General features: G+C 44.3%; 1 protein-coding gene across 1 annotated transcript; it reads right to left on the bottom strand.

Moving 5' to 3' along the window:
• Positions 1–4,801: 4,801 nt before the first annotated feature.
• Positions 4,802–15,110, bottom strand: HPX (hemopexin). Its single transcript, XM_006870308.1, has 10 exons — positions 15,028–15,110; positions 14,589–14,653; positions 14,423–14,494; positions 14,138–14,259; positions 11,841–11,994; positions 10,676–10,888; positions 10,285–10,404; positions 5,449–5,579; positions 5,199–5,361; positions 4,802–5,073 (listed from the first exon to the last, which is right to left on the bottom strand). The coding sequence occupies exons 1-10, from the start codon at positions 15,108–15,110 to the stop codon at positions 4,802–4,804; spliced, it is 1,395 nt and encodes a 464-aa protein (XP_006870370.1).
• Positions 15,111–15,784: the final 674 nt, after the last annotated feature.

Below are 15,784 nucleotides of genomic sequence, written 5' to 3'. Positions count from 1 at the left end.
ACCAGCTGCTCCTTGGAAACCCTATACAGGGTCGCTATGGGTCGGAATCGACTCGACAGCACTTAACAACAACAACAATGTTCAAAGTCATATTTTGACTCTTGTGGATTTGTTTTAATTTTCTTTAGCTTCAGCCTGAACTTGCATATGATCAATTGATGGATGTTCCAGTCTGCCTCTGGCCTTATTTTGGCTCAAGATTTGGAGCTTTTCCACCTTTTCTTCCCACAGATGTAGTAAATTCAATTTCTTTGTATTCCACATGGTGAGCTCCTTTTATGTTGTTTTAAAATGGTATTTGCAATGCATAAGTCATTGGTCTTGCAAAATTCTATTATTCAATCACCAGCCTCATTTCTATCACCAACTACTACTGATCCCTCCTCATTGTTTCCAACCTGTGCATTTCAATCACCAGTAATTATCAATGCATCTTGATTGCATGTTTGATCAATTTCAGATTGAAGAAGTTGGTAGAAGTCTTGAATTTCATCATCACTGGCTTTAGTGGTTGATGTATAAATTTGAATAATAGTGGTGTACATTTGAATAATAGTGGTCTTTGTAGGCATATGGCTGTTATCCTATCACAGACAGCATTGTACTTTAAGATAGATCTTGAAATGTTCTTTTTGATGAATGTGATGGTATTCTTTTTCAATGTGTCATTCCCAGCACAGTAAACCATATGATTGTCAGATTCAGAATGGCCAATAGCAGTCCATTTCAGTTCATTAATGCCTAGGAGATTGATGGGATTTTTTTTGACAAGTTCAGATTTTCCTAGATTCATACTTAGTACATCCTTAGTACATCCATGCTCTGATTATTAATGATGATGTTATACTTAGTACATACTTAGTTCATCCATGCTCTGTTTATTAATGGATGTTTGCAGTGGTTTCTCCTCATTTTGAATTGTGCTCCATCAGCAAATGAAGGTCCGGAAAGCTTTACTCCATTTGTGTCAACCAATCAACTCTACTTTGAGGAGACAGCTCATCGCTGGTCATATTTTGAGTGCCTTTCCATCTGAGGAGCTCATCCTCTGGCACTATATCTGACAATATTCTGGTGCTCTTCATCATGTTTCAATATTCAGTATTCTGATACTATATAACAGTATTCCACTGCTATTGATAAGGTTTTAAGTTGCGAAACATTCAGAAGAAGTCCGCCTCTTCTTCCTACTCTTAGTCTTACAATGGAAACAGGAAAAACAGAGACAACTGGAATGTTACACTCTGGGGGCTGCAATCAATGACATGAAACAGAATATGCATGAATTGTTTGTTGAATGAAAAACTGATCTCCTTTGTAAACCTTCAACCTTCACCCAATTAACAATAAATCTTTTAGTTAAAAACAAATAAAGGATGGGCACTAAAGCAATTTGGAAATGAGACTTTTCACTCTCCCTCATTCCACCTCCACACCATTTGTAAGTCCTAAAGATTTACCTTTTTATCTGCTCATATCCTCCATTCAGTTCAAGTCTCCATGATCTACCTACCACTGGTTCATAGCAACAACCTCCTCAATGGTCTCCCAATATCCACTCTACCCTCTTTCACCCTGAGTCTACCCCACCACAGTCAGTGTGGTAGTGATGGTGGTTGTGTACTGTTGAGTTGGTTCCAATTCATAGTGACACTGCATAGGGTCTCCAAGGCTGTGAATCTTTATGGGAATCAAAAGTCTCATCTTTCAACAACAACAACAAAAAAGTCTCATCTTTCTTCCACAGAGTGGCTGGTGGATTTGAACTGCTGACCTTGTCGTTAGCAGCCCAATGGATAGCTCGCTATGCACCAGGACTCCTTACAGTCAGTGTAATCTTTCTAAAGCACAAATCTTATGCCAATCCCTTGTGTAAAATCCCTCACTGGGTCTCTATTGCCTCAAGGATAGGCAACACTCTTGTTTTCTAGTCTGACATGGTTGTGCTCTCCTCACATGGAATTCGAAGCCTCTGACTTTTTCTCCAGCTTCATCTCTCACTAGCCCACTAACCTCCTATACTCAACCCTGATAAACTGTTTGTAGTTCCTATTCTTGACTATCTCTTCTCCCCTGGTTTTCTTTGTTCTAGTTACCACTTCTGCCTATAATCCTCCCTGACATGGTAGCTATATTACCAAACCAGACCCATTGCTGTTGAGTCAATTCCCACTCACAGTTATCTCATAGGACTGAGTAGAACTGTCCCACAGAGTTTACAAGGCTGCCTTCTTTAAAGAAGCAGACTGCCATATCTTTCTCCTGCAAAGCAGCTGGTGGGTTTAGACTGCCCGCTTTCCAGTTAGTAGCCAAGTTCTTAGCTACTGTGCCACCCAAGCTCCTTATAGGTAATATACAGAGTCCTGGTGTGTCACTGCAGGATAATGTGCTGGACTGCAAGGTTAGTTTGAAACTCAAGGTCAGCGGTTCAGACCCACCAGTTGTTCCTTGGAAACACTACACAGGGTTGGTATGGGTTGGAACCGACTCGACGGCACTTAACAAGTTAATATATATTTGCTAAATAAATTGTATAAGTTCCATTCATCTTTCGAAATCAGCTCAAGTACTATGCAGTATATGAAGCCTTTTCTTATCCCATCTTCACCCCAGGCATTGCTGCCTCCACTCTCCTTGATGCTCATAGTCTTCCAACTTAATGTCCATCTCATTTTATTGTGTGTATCTGATGCCTTATCTGGGTTCTCCTCCTGATTACAATAGAATGACAGATTCTTGAAGGAAGAACTGCCTGATTCATCTCATTACCCCGTTACCTAACACACTGTTCCACACATAAGAGGTGTAAAGTAAGTAGATGAAAGGAGAGGAGACAGAGGGGCCATGATAATAGAAAGGAGAAAGTTAAGTTTGAGAGTCAGAGTTTACTAGAAAACCATTTACACTCCCCATAGTGGTCTCAGTACACCAATCTAGTTAGGCCCAGACTTGAGTCCTTGGCCTTATCTTCAGGCTGAAGGAGGGCAGTCAACTCCATTAGGAGAACCATGCAACTACCATCAGGAATGAATAGGAAAATAAAAAGTACTCCTTAGGAGTGACCTTAGGACCTTAGGGTCCTGCTGCCTGGCCTTAATGCCTGTTCTCTGCCCTATCCAGTCTCCCATCTTAAGTGAATCCTGTTCTATAGGCCCAGATACATCCAACCTACTCTTCTCAGCCAATGAGGATATTGAAGGAACATTGACCAGTTCTCCTGAACTAGAAAGGTCTGAAGCCCATCAGTAGCCACTCTATGGCTTTGTCTTCCCATTCAAAGCCCATAATGAGTTAGTTTACTAGTTGTCTCCTCTACCTAACAAAACCTCAAAATCAAGAAGCCATCAAGTCAAGACAGAATAAACGTGTGCCAGATGAGGCTGTGGGCCAGAGTCTGGGTCTCTTTCCAGGGCACCTTTCTGAATGAATCTGAGGAATAGATTTGAATCCATATTTACTGTCACTGGGAAGTGGATATTATAATCGTTTTATAGAATGGGCAAGATGATGGAACCATAGTATAAAGTTCTCCTAATAGGGTCTTAGGCACTTTTTTAGTAAAACAAACAAACAAAAATCTACCAGCCTCAGTTGTCCCTGGTGGGGTAGGGAGGTAGGGCAGAGACCTGAAACCCAACTACCTGCAGTACAGACCAACTCCACAAACAAATAGCTGTCTGCCAGTTTGGAGCCTAAAAACTTGGTTCGTTTGCGACCAAGAAAGAAGCAAGCAAATGTAAAGGTAGATGTTTTGTAACAAAAGGAGGGTAGTGGTTGATTTTGTAGTCCAGGAGTGGAGGACCCTGGGACCATCAGGTGAGAAGAGCAGAGTGTGGGACACTATCCAGAAAGGAGTGACTCTAGAGATGGAGGCAGAGACGATGAGATGGAGAGATGGAGCAGATGGGGACTCTGGACTCAGGGAGGGAGAGGGGCTGTGTGCTGATGCCCGGGGGACAGGCTTGTGGGGTGTACCCTTTGGTTGTTTGATGATGCAGGGAAGAGATTGTACTCATTGCAATGAAATGAAATACGATAGGATGAATGTAAAGCTGATGCTCTCCCATGTAAAATATCACTCAATTCACAATAAAAACTTAAAAAGAAAGAAGCAAGCATTGTAGTCTTGACCAAGGTAACACTTGTTGGCCTAGATGGTGTAGACACCAGGCGACTGGGGAGGAACATATTTGCAAATATGTTCCATGGTGCCAGGTCCCTCTGGCCTCTTTCTTCTCTACAACTTGCCTCTGATACCCATCTGGCATCTCTCAACCTCCCATCCTCAATCTCATTCCATCTGTAATGGCTAGGGAACCAAAACCTTATCTTCTGGTGTGGTGCCACCTGAACTAGCTGAAGCATCAATTTGAGAGTTCTCAAATAGAGGCTTCTCAGATGACAATTCTGACCCAGTCCATTTTATATAGGCACAGATGTCCCAGATCCGATTATTCCCCACACCTTGGGGCCAAGCTGTGTTCTGTTGTTAATGGGTTTAGTCAATGTCCTAAACACCTAGCATTCTTCTTCATACTCTGGTCCTCTCTTTCCCACTGGGCAGGAATACATCTTACAATCTGGATGTAGGAATCATCTGTGAAAAAATGAGGTTTATTCTAAGCCTTCCTTTCCCTTGCTTCCCATTGCTTCATTCAAGCTTTAAAACCACAAAAGAGAAGTTGCTAACATCTCAATTCAAAGAAAGAAGTAAGACTGGTCTACTACCACAGACTCAAGTGTAGAAGCACTTTGACTTTATTGTATATAAACTGAGGGTGTAAGCTGGACCATGCTCATATCAGGAGGCCACTGAATGATTGCAGCCAAGGAGGTCGGCCACTCTCTGGGGCTGAGGCAGGACCTTGGCTGCACTTAATTTGTCCACATCTCCGTAGCAGTAAACATTGGGACCACTGATGAGGTACAAGCTGGGACCACTGGCAGAACATGAGTTGAGGCCAAGGGACTTTTCCACACACAGGGCCGTATCGACCTTCTCATGAGGCCAAAGAACCTCTGTCCATGGGGCTTGAGCTCCTAGCTTCAGGTCCAGCCACCACAACCGTCGTGCTGGGGAAAAAGCATCAAACATCACATGACTTCCATGTAGTGGGGATCCTGACCCAGCTCTTTGTATGTGAATCTGTGTCATCCCAACAGAACATGACACCCCTTAGCACCCAGAAGCCCTTTACCTGCCATAATGTAGAGCCGAGAAGACCCAGGGCAGGTGAAGGTTGCATCCACAGTGTCCAGGCTCATCCCATGAGGGCTCCCGACTTCCTTCGCAAGTTGCTTTGGATAACCACTTACTAGGGTGTAGCCGCCCTTTGTCAAGAAGACATACACCTGGGAGCCCTGAAGGACACAGGACAGTAATCAAGCCCGAGCTGGATAATCTTGCCCGGATCTCCACCTCAGACTTTTCCTTGGGTCAGCACACACCTGGATCAGATAGAGTTTGTCCTCCCAGGTAAAGGCAGAATCCACTGTGGAAGGGCCCTGAGGCCACTGGTGAGCAATGGGCCAACTATGCCACCCATCCTTGCTGGTGTCCAAACGCCAATAGTGGGATCCTGAGGAGTAACAGAGGTGGATCTAGTGACCAAGTAATGAGGAGACTAGTAACAGATGCAGGGATGTGTCCTGAGAGGGAGGAGTAGAGCAGGATTCATTTTTCACTTAAGACTTGACTGGAATTGGAGTCAGTAGGTGCTGACAGAAAGACAGGCATAGAGAACAGTGGTCAAGTTGTTAGGAATTAGTGAGGGACTCCATTTGCCTTTCATTTGCAGTGATGTGGTCAGAGACAATGAGATATGGTGGCCAGAAATTAAAAGGGAACACCATAACAAGCTTCCACTGAGCCTTCTCACTCTGGGCAGACAAGTAAGGGAGTAGCCTTCTCTCATTCACATAGCCACTTATTAAAGGAGTTGTTTAGGCTGCCTTGTAGCCTTTCTTACTCAGTCCACTACAATATACTTTCATTTCCTTTCTCCACTGAGATACTAGTAGCTTCCATTTTGTCAAATCTCTGTTTTCATCTACTCTAACTTGCAGCAGCATTTAACCAGCCACCAGTTCCTTCTTTAAGTATCTTTTCTTTGATCTTGGATTCTCTGATATCTAAATATTGAAATCTCCCAGGGCTTTAGTTTGGGCCTCTTTTCTTCTCTGTCTACACTCACTCCCTCTGTCTAATCTCACTCACCTAGTCTCAGGAGTTTGCATATCATCTATGTGCTGATTCCTTCTCAATCTGTTCACTTCAGCTTTGACCTTTCTGCTGAGCTTCAGACTCAATTTTCATTCCATAGCTGACATGCTCATTTGACTGTCTCATTAGTCACCACAAACTTAATTTGTCCAACTTGATTACTGCCTCCACCAAATACACAGAAATACATATACACACACATATCTCTAGTCCTCCCCTATACGTTTCCAATTTTAGAATGGAAAAAAATCAAAACAAAACACTATCTGCCCAGTTACCCAATTTCCAAAAATTGAATCATTCTTGAAACCTCTCTTTTCCCTTCTTCACTGCAGTCAACATCCAATCTATCATTAACCTGTCAGCTTTACCTCCAGAGTAAATCATGAGTACACTTCACCACCTTCGCTGCTGTCATCCTCTTCCAAGCCATCATCACCTCTTATCTGAACTACTATAGGAAGTACCAGCTGGACTCCATGCTCACACAACGGTACCACTATGACTTATTCTGCACAAGAAGCCACGGTGATCTTTTTGAAAATGAGAAACTATCATGTCTCTTCTAAAGAGTTTGTGAACAGTTGAAAATCTTTAGCAGGTTTGCCTCCTCTCTGATCTCTTTCAAGCAACTCCTTGCTCCTTCACTCTGTTCAAGTCACATTGGTTTTCTTTCCTGATTCATCCAAGTATTTGCTGTTATCCTACCAAAGAGGCATTTTCTCCTGTGCTTCATTGAGAGAGTGTTGTGAATCGTCAGTAAGTCAGTTCTGACTCCTGGTAACCACATCTGTTACAGAATAGAACTGAGCCCCTTTAGGGTTTCTTGGTTATAGTCATCATAGAAGCAGGTCACCAGGATTTTCTTCCACAGTAGTTAGGTGGGTTCAAACCACCAACCTTTAGGTTAGCAATCAGCTGAAGACAGTACCACCTTGGGTCCTTCCTCCTGTGTATTGCATGGCTCATTTATTTTCATCATGGAAATTTCAGATCAAATATCATTGCCCCAGAGACGCGCCCCCCTCATCCTGCTCACTTCCATCCCACTGTCCTGTCTTACTTCCATTCCACCTCTTAGACTCTATGAAAGTACTCTCTTTCCTTCTTTCTCTTCATCAGGGAGCGTCCTCTCTCCTTCTAGCAGGATCTATGAGGATAGACATCTTGTCTGTCATGGTGATTACTATAACTGAGTACACGGAACAGTATCAGTACTGATCAGGTATTCAATAATTATTTGTTGAATTAAATGGGTGGGGTTCTCGTGACAGCCACAAATTCTTTTGAAAGCTATGTACTTGGCACGTTGAAGGTGGGGTTTCCCCTCCTACTTAAACTACAATGCTTACTGCCCCTGCTTCGAGAGTCAGTGCCGTCCAGTGCCTTGATGCCCTTTGTGTAGAGGGATTAACTGATGAGCTCCTAACCTCTCAGTAACCAAAACATAGGCTGACCAGCACTTTAATATAGTCTGGTTTGAAAATATGGCCTAGGACAATTAGATCTCCTCTCTGGAATTCTGATCAGGAAAAGAAGCGCAACTGAGGCAGTTACCAGTTGGAGCCGAAGCTGAAAGATCATAAAGTAAGTTGTTGTTGTTGTTAAGTGCCATCGAGTCGGTTCTGACTCATAGCAACCCTGTTTCTGAGGAGCAGTTGGTGGGTTTGAACCGCCAACCTCACAGTTCAAACCGACCTTGTGGTCTAGTGAATTATCCTGTAGTGTCACACTACTAGAAGGTGGAAAAACAGGATGGTCCGTGTGTAAGTTAAAATTGTGAAGAAACAAAAGGAGTAAATAAGGAGCTATGAGGTAGAGAAAAGAGAGGTGAGAGCCAGCACTGTGCTGAGTAGCTGGGTCACATTTGTGCTGCGCCCTCACCTCAGCTTGACGTGTTTAACATAATAACTCTGTGCTTTCAGCTATGGAACAAAGTAAAGAGCAGTCATTAACTTCAGCTGCATTCTCATCATGCCCACATGACCTTTGTACAGCTCTGTGAGCTTCTCATGGCTGCATGTTCTCCTTACTTTTCAGAGTGGTCTCTGGTGCCTGGTTCCTTTCAGTCTTATTTTGTTTATGTGTTCTCATCATGTTGTTGTAGTTGGAGTCAGTTCTGACTCATAAAGAGAGACCCTGTAAAGGGTTTCCAAGGAGCAGCTGGTGGGTTTGCACTGCTGACCTGGTGGTTAAGTAGCCTGGAGTTTATCTTACATTGGTAAGTTGTTGGTAAGTGCTATCAAGTCGGTTCCAACCCATCGCGACCCTGTATAGGGTTTCTGAGGAGTGGCTGGTGAGCTTGAACCACTGACCTTGGGATTCAAATAGACTTTGCTGCCTGGCACATTACCCACAGTGCCACACCAGGGCTCATTATAGCTGCATAGAGATACATTATTCTGATACTTTCATGCTCTTAGTACAGCATGTATTCTCAATATAGTGCTATATTCTCACCACAAGTGCATGTTTTCATCCCCATATTATGTTTTCATTATGCCATGCATGCCTGATGTGGGATATGATCTTCCAGTGACTATGCATTTTTCATTATAACTGAGCAGCCATATCTGACCAAACTTTTCCATAAGGTTGGAGCATAAAAAAATGTTTTCACTATTCTATATTTTCACCTACCTTATATTTGTACCTGATCATATGTATACATTGTTGTTAAGTGCCGTTGAGTCGGTTCCGACCCATAGCGACCCTGTACAGGGTTTCCGAGGTTGTAAATCTTTATGGGAGCAGAAAGCCTCATCTTTCTCCTGCGGAGCGGCTGGTAGTTTCGAACTGCTGACCTTGAGGTTCGCAGCCCGATTCGTAACCACTACGCTACCAGAGCTACATATATATATATATATGATCAGGTACAAATACAAGGTATTTATATTTGTGTAAATATATATATATATTTATATCATATATATATAAAATCATTGTCAGTCATTGTCATCATTAAGTGCCGTCGAGTCGGTTCCGACCCATAACGACCCTGTATAGGGTTTCCAAAGAGCAGCTGGTGAGCTTAAACCAACGATCTTGCAGTTCAAATGGCTTTGCAATCTGGTGCATTAACCCACAGTGCCACACCAGGACCCTATATACATCATGGTGGTGTGCCATGGAGTCGGTTCCAACTCATAGCTGCCCTGCATAGGGTTTCCGAGACTATAAATCTTTATGGGAGCAGAAAGCCTCATCTTTCTCCCATGGAACTGCTAGTAGTTTCAAACTGCTAACCATGAGGTTAGCAGCCCAACTCATAACCACTATGCTACCAGAGCTCCTTATATACATAAGCTGGGTATAACACGATTGTTCACTTTCTTTCTTGGAGCTCTTCTCAAGGGTGCAGCAAGACTCATCACTACCTACCTGCTTAATCCAAGAACATCTTTAGGTATTATTAGATAACATTTGCCAATTGATATCACAGGTCACGAAAGACATGTCTCCATTGGCCACTCATAGGGAAAACCTCAGGCTACAAAGCCATCTTCTAAAGGGTCTAGGGTATCAACACTTCTTGGTAGGTTCAGAAAATGCTGTACTAAGGCACCTGGGAAAAGACAAAGCCTCTGAGTACAACTTCAAGGGGAACCAGAAGACCTGGCAAGTCAATGAGCAAAGAGAATGTGAGAAAAGAACCATAGATGTTGTTAAGAGGTAGACAGATTAGAGACTTGGACGATGAAAAACAAGGTTGAGAAATACATGCAGGCTAGGAGATGAGATGGAATCCTGGTGTGGGGCTGTGAATTAATACACTTGGACTGTACAATTGGTTAGAAATGCAAGGTCGGTGGTTCAAGCTCACCAGCTGCTCCTCAGAAACCCTATACAGGGTCACTATGGGTCAAAACCAACTCAACAGCACTTAACAACAACAACAGGAGACAAGATACATGATAGAGCGTATTAAGGATGGGAGACAGATGGAGCAAGACAGGGCCACAGTGATGTGGATGGTAGGAAGAGGTCAGGGATCGAAGACCCTAGTGAGAAAGATAGGAGCTATGGAGGGCAGAGCAGGAGGAACAGGGGGCATCTCTTACCACTGAAGGCATAGGTGGCTCCATGGGTGTCAGACAGCAGTGCAGACAAGACGAGATTTGGGCTGCAACGCTGAGGTATATTCCCATAGTTGGTCCCATTCCTATGTCTAGCGCCATGGCCTGGTGGGGGTGTGGAGAAATAGGTGAAGGAAACACAGAGGAAGGCCAGAGGTCAGAGTGAGGTCTGAGGCAGAGGAGATGGCTAGGATTAGTGGAACTATAGCTTTCATAAGAAGACATGAGGGAAGAACCAAGATGGAAATGGGGCTAAGGTAAAGGGCAAGGTGTTGTAACACAGAATTAAGATGGAGGCTGGGACCTGTGGGTTTACAAGGTTAGGTAGGGGATCTAGACAAATCCTAGTGGGCCTCAGGGACTTGGGCTTTCTCACCTCTTCCAGGGCAGGACATGAAGTAGTCTCGAGCATCCAGAGGGTACCTGGGAGGCACCTCTCCCGTGACAGGGTTGAAACGCAGGAATTGGTTACCCTGGAAGCAGTAGTAGCGGCCTATCCATCGCAGGGCAGAAGAGCAGTTCCCCACATCTGTCCAGGAACGCTCCTTTTTGGTTCCCGTAGCAAAGTCCCAGAACCACTTGCGATTACCTTTGTCCAATCAATCGAGAAGCATTCAGTTAGATCAAGTTATGCTCACCCTTTCTTGCACTGGGTCCCCAAGACATGCCAAATATGGTCCTGAGCTCATGGAGTTCACCAACCAGCAGGGACACAGTTGAGGTGTGATCATACAACAAAATGCGGCAGCAAAGTACACATGATCAACTCAACAAGGGCAGGGGAAAGAGTCAGGAGAAACTTCCGAGACAAAGTGAAACAAACTGAAAGCTAAAGATGGGGAGATGGAACTCCAGAGAGAAGAAAGAGTCTAAAACATGAAGAAAAATTGTGAATACAGAGAATAGCATAGAGTTTCTAGAGCTTAAAATTCAAGTTAATGAACAGTACAAAAAAAGAGAAGGCTAGAAAATCAATAGGGGGTTTAGTCATGCAGAGATTTGTATACCAAATTAAGGAACATAGATTCTTATGTTCTTACTTAACTTATACCAAGTTAAGTCCTGAGGGTCATAGGGAACAACGTGGAACTTTTAGCAAAATTATACTCAGTTTTTAAAAAAAGTTGCTGTAGCGTTGATTCCAACTCATGATGACCTTGTGTTTTGCAGAGGAGAACTACGCGATAGAGTTTTCCAGGCTGTGCCCTTTTAGAAGTAGGTTATTAGAAGTTTCTTCTGAGAAGCTCTGGGTGGGTGGGTTTTCATTGCCATCCTCTCAGTTAATAGTTGAGCACTTACCCATTTACCTCACTCAATGGCTCCTTGCACCCAGTTACCTTCCCCAACAGGACTTCCATTCACCCTCTCCTCCTCCCACTTGACCTTAAGGCCATTCTGGCTTCTGTATTTCTTCTCTTTCTTAGGAAACCACATGGTTCCATCAGCATCACTAGCAGAACCTCCATCATTATTGACAACACAACCACTGGCACCACCAACTTACCACCAACCCAGGGTCTCAGATTCCAGTCTGGACTGACCTTGGAAGAAGAGGACACCCTCCTCCTGGCACTCTCCACGGTGGCATTCCACAGCTGCATCCAGCGGAGATGGGATTCCAGGAAATTCATCTTGGAGCAACTTTGGATATCCTTTCTCCTCCTTCTCAGCAGGGTACACCCAGACTTTGTCTCCCTGCATACAAAAACAAGCATTTGAACTGTGTGTTCCCTGAGGCTGCCACTCTGCATTCACACCAACACTTACACAATATCCGCCTGTCCCCCACACTCTCAGTGCCATCCCCTGCACAAATACATACCATCAGCTTGTGACAACCCAGGCACTATTATCTCAGCACATGCACACTTAGACACAATGTCGCACACATCTGTCATACCACTAGTCTTGGCAAACACGTCCATAAATTGTCATCCTGAACTCATCTATCTATTCATATATTCATTTGTTTTGTTATTCATCCAAAAATGGTTGTTGAATGCATACGGTGTGCCAGATGCTGTGCTAGGCACAGGATAAAGGGATGACAAGACCCTACCTCTGCCTTCAAGGAGTTCAATATGCAAAAGCAAGAATTCATACAACCTTAGCAATGGAAACACTAAGGTGGGGAGCGTGCAGTGTTTCAGGAATATAGGGGGAGTGCCTAAGTCCCAGTTGTTGTTGTTATGTGCCATGGAGTCGATTCCGACTCATAGCGACCCTGCACAGGGTTTCCAAGGCTGTTAATCTTTACGGGAGAAGAACGCCTCATCTTTCTCCCGCGGAGCAGCTGGTAGTTTCGAACTGCTGACCTTGCAATTCGCAGCCCAATTCGTGACCACTACACTACCAGAGCTCCTTAAGTCCCAGAGGAGGAAGCATTTTGGACAAGAGTTGAAAAATAAGCAGAAATTTTCTAATGGACAAGTGATGGAAGGATGTTACCAGCAGAGGGCGCAGGATAAGAGGGAGCCCAGTCAAGGAAGCACAGTGTGCTCAGCAAGCTTATACAAACTCCAAAGAGTTCATGAAAAAATGGAATGAAAAGATAATGAAATTTTTCATGAGCTTTTTGAAGTCCCCTTGTATAGTCTCATGTGACTGGCACACAGTGAATCTGACAAGAGAGGAGATCATCCTGGAAAGAAAACCAGGATCTTGACATCTTGTGCCTATCTGGCTTCGAGTCACCAGGCTTACACTGGTGCTATTTACTGAAAGAGGAAACACAAGAGGAAGGGATAGTTTGTGAGGAAGGTGCTAGACTCAATTTGGGGAATACTGAACTTGAAGTCCTATGGAACATCTAAAGGTTTTCTAGTTGGAGCAAATGATTTGTGCTTGACCATGTAACCTAAGGAGTCCTGGTGTGACACTGTAGGCTAAGCACTGGACTGCTAACCGCAAGGTCAGTGGTTCAAACCCACTCCTTGCAAACCTTATACAGGGTTACTATTTGAGTTTGAACTGTCTCACTGGCACTTCACAACAATTTAACCTAAAGGTTGGTGATTTGAATCCATCTAATGGTGCTACAGAAAAAAGTCCTGGTGATTTGTTGCCATATATAGTCAAGTAAACCCTATAGAGCAGTTCTACTCTGTAACACACGGGGCTGCATGAGCCAAAAGTGATGGCAACAGGTTTTGCTTTGTGTTTTGGGAGATCTAAATTAGAAAGGTCCGTTAAGAAATGGGAAAAAGATGCCTGAAACTCAGGAGAGATCCAGATCTGATATTAACAGCATGGAGTCCTCAGAACCACACCAATGATTGGGATCACCCACAGGAGGTGTAAAAAGACTAGGACGGATCCCTGAGGAAGATGTGGGGGTTGACAGAGGGTGAAAAGCCTGAGGAGAGTGTGGAAAGAGTAAGGAGGGAAAACAAAGTTTGTAGTGTGGGCCACCCCTGGCTTGGCCAGGGATCATGGCTTGGTAAACAAAATTGACTGGACTTCAACCTCTCCTCGGCCCTTGACCAGGTGTCAGTGGTCAGTGAACAAGCGGCTCAGTCATATTGGCAGGACCTAAATGCAGTGGCATGAAGCCAAAACAGGAAACTGTCAAGAAGGGAAGAATAGCCAACAGCATGAGGTGTAGCAGAGAGGTCAAGGACTAAGATTAAGAATGAAGGACAGTCTCTGGATGTGTGGTACCTCCCCTGCCCACATGCACATCCACTCCTTTTGCCTGATGATCTGCAGAGAAGGAAGGCAGAGATGGAGGAAAGCTGTTACCTATTAACAGAGTTCTATGCCAGGACCACTGTGGAGAAGGTCTCTAGTGTAGATTCCAGTCTTTTCCAGCTAAACCCTGACCTTGGCCCAGCCATACCTTGATCAGGTAAACGGTGTCGTGACCACGGCGGAATGCAGCATCCACAGGACCAGTCAAAGTCTTCCAGTGTTCTGAGATTGGCTCTCGGGCCCATTTAAAACCCTTCCACACGAACTCCCCTGAAAAATCCACACTCACTCAGAGACCCAGAACAAACCTTTGGCCTAGAGATAGTTACAGTGAAGCTGTGAGCAATAACCTCATAAAATCCCTAAAGCCACATGCAATTGGAGAGCCTCTCTATGAAGGGATAGAGTCTGAGGCATCTATAGTCCCTCCTACCTTTAAAAACCAGCATGGTCCCATTGTCATCCAGGGTGACAGCATCAAAGTGCCAGCCATCCGAACATCGTTCTGCGGGTGGGGTGAAATATGGCAAAATTAAAGACCAGCTAGATTATAAAAGGCAGAGACACAGAGAGAGAGGCTCAGGGAGTTGGGGCCTCACCAAGGACGTCTGGGTCCAGTTTGGTCCCATTTCCACCTTCAGCTTCATTTGCCGGGGCACTAGTCCTAGGGAGAAAGCAGGTAGATATCTAGATCCCCTGGGATCAACCTCCCTTCCTTAACTCTTGACTCTAAACCTAAACCACACCAGTTGCCATCAAGTTGATTTTAACTCAAGGCAACGCCATGTGTGTCAGAATAGAGCAGTGCTTCATGGGATTTTCAGTGGTCGATTATTCAGATGTAGTTTATCAGTCTTTCTTCCCAGACACCTCTAATTGGACTTGAACCTCCAAGTTTTCAGTTATCAGCCAAGTGCATTAGCTATTTGCACCACGCTGGGACTTCTATCCCAAATTTACCCCAGACCCCAAATCAGTGACCATATCCCACATTAGCCTAGGCCCCAGTTTTCTGGCCCTCGTCCCAACTTTACTCACGCAGGAAGAGGGCTGGCAAGAGCCAGAGACCAGCACAGGCTCAACAAGCCCAGTATAGCAGGTGATCCCAGTACCCAAGCCATGCTGAGCTGAAGAGTCCACAGGACAGCCTAGGCTCCTGGTGGAACTCCTCCATATATAGCCAAGTCAGTAGCGCCACCCTCCACTCTTAGTGGAAATGAGCTGCCTCCCAGGACTATACCAATATTAGCTGATTACATCACTGCAAATAAGGTCAGAGTCTGGACAGAAGTCTGAATCCCTATTCCTGGCACTGGTTCCCCACCCCCTTCTTCAATTTTCCAGCGGGAATAGCCTATACCATGGATCCCCAACTATGATTTCTATCATCTTGGTGAAGAGTCAGGGTGCCCATAAAGACAGGGAAGAGGAATGGACCACCTTGCTATAGTTTGATTTACCTCTGCCATGAGGAAAGTGAAAAGAGGAGAAACTAGCGTTTCTTTCCTTTTTTAAAACTTTTTCTTATTGTGGTAAAGCCAGATATAATAAAACATTTGCCATTTCAACATTTTTTACATGTCTAACTCAGTGACACTACATTCACCATGTTGTGCAATTGTCACTGCTCTGTTTCCACACTTTTCGTCACTTAACAGAAAGAAGCTCAATGCCCTTTAACAGTACCACCCCTTCCCGCTCATCACTAATACACTGTGATCTCTATACACTCGCCTGTTCTGGGAGTTTCATACAAGTGTCTGACTTATTTTAGTCATCATATTTCCAGTAGGCT

This window comes from Chrysochloris asiatica, unplaced genomic scaffold (genome assembly GCF_000296735.1).
Source record: "Chrysochloris asiatica unplaced genomic scaffold, ChrAsi1.0 scaffold00140, whole genome shotgun sequence".
Taxonomy (NCBI): domain Eukaryota; kingdom Metazoa; phylum Chordata; class Mammalia; order Afrosoricida; family Chrysochloridae; genus Chrysochloris; species Chrysochloris asiatica.
This window is presented reverse-complemented; position numbering and strand designations above follow the sequence as displayed.

Coding starts and splice junctions, on each gene's coding strand:
- HPX (XM_006870308.1), bottom strand. CDS start 15,110: ATGGCTTGGGTACTGGGATCACCTGCTATACTGGGCTTGTTGAGCCTG. Junction 11,995..14,137: donor ACACCGTTTACCTGATCAAG/GTATGGCTGGGC, acceptor TTTTGTATGCAG/GGAGACAAAGTCTGGGTGTA. Junction 10,889..11,840: donor GGGTGTCCTCTTCTTCCAAG/GTCAGTCCAGAC, acceptor GATTGGACAAAG/GTAATCGCAAGTGGTTCTGG.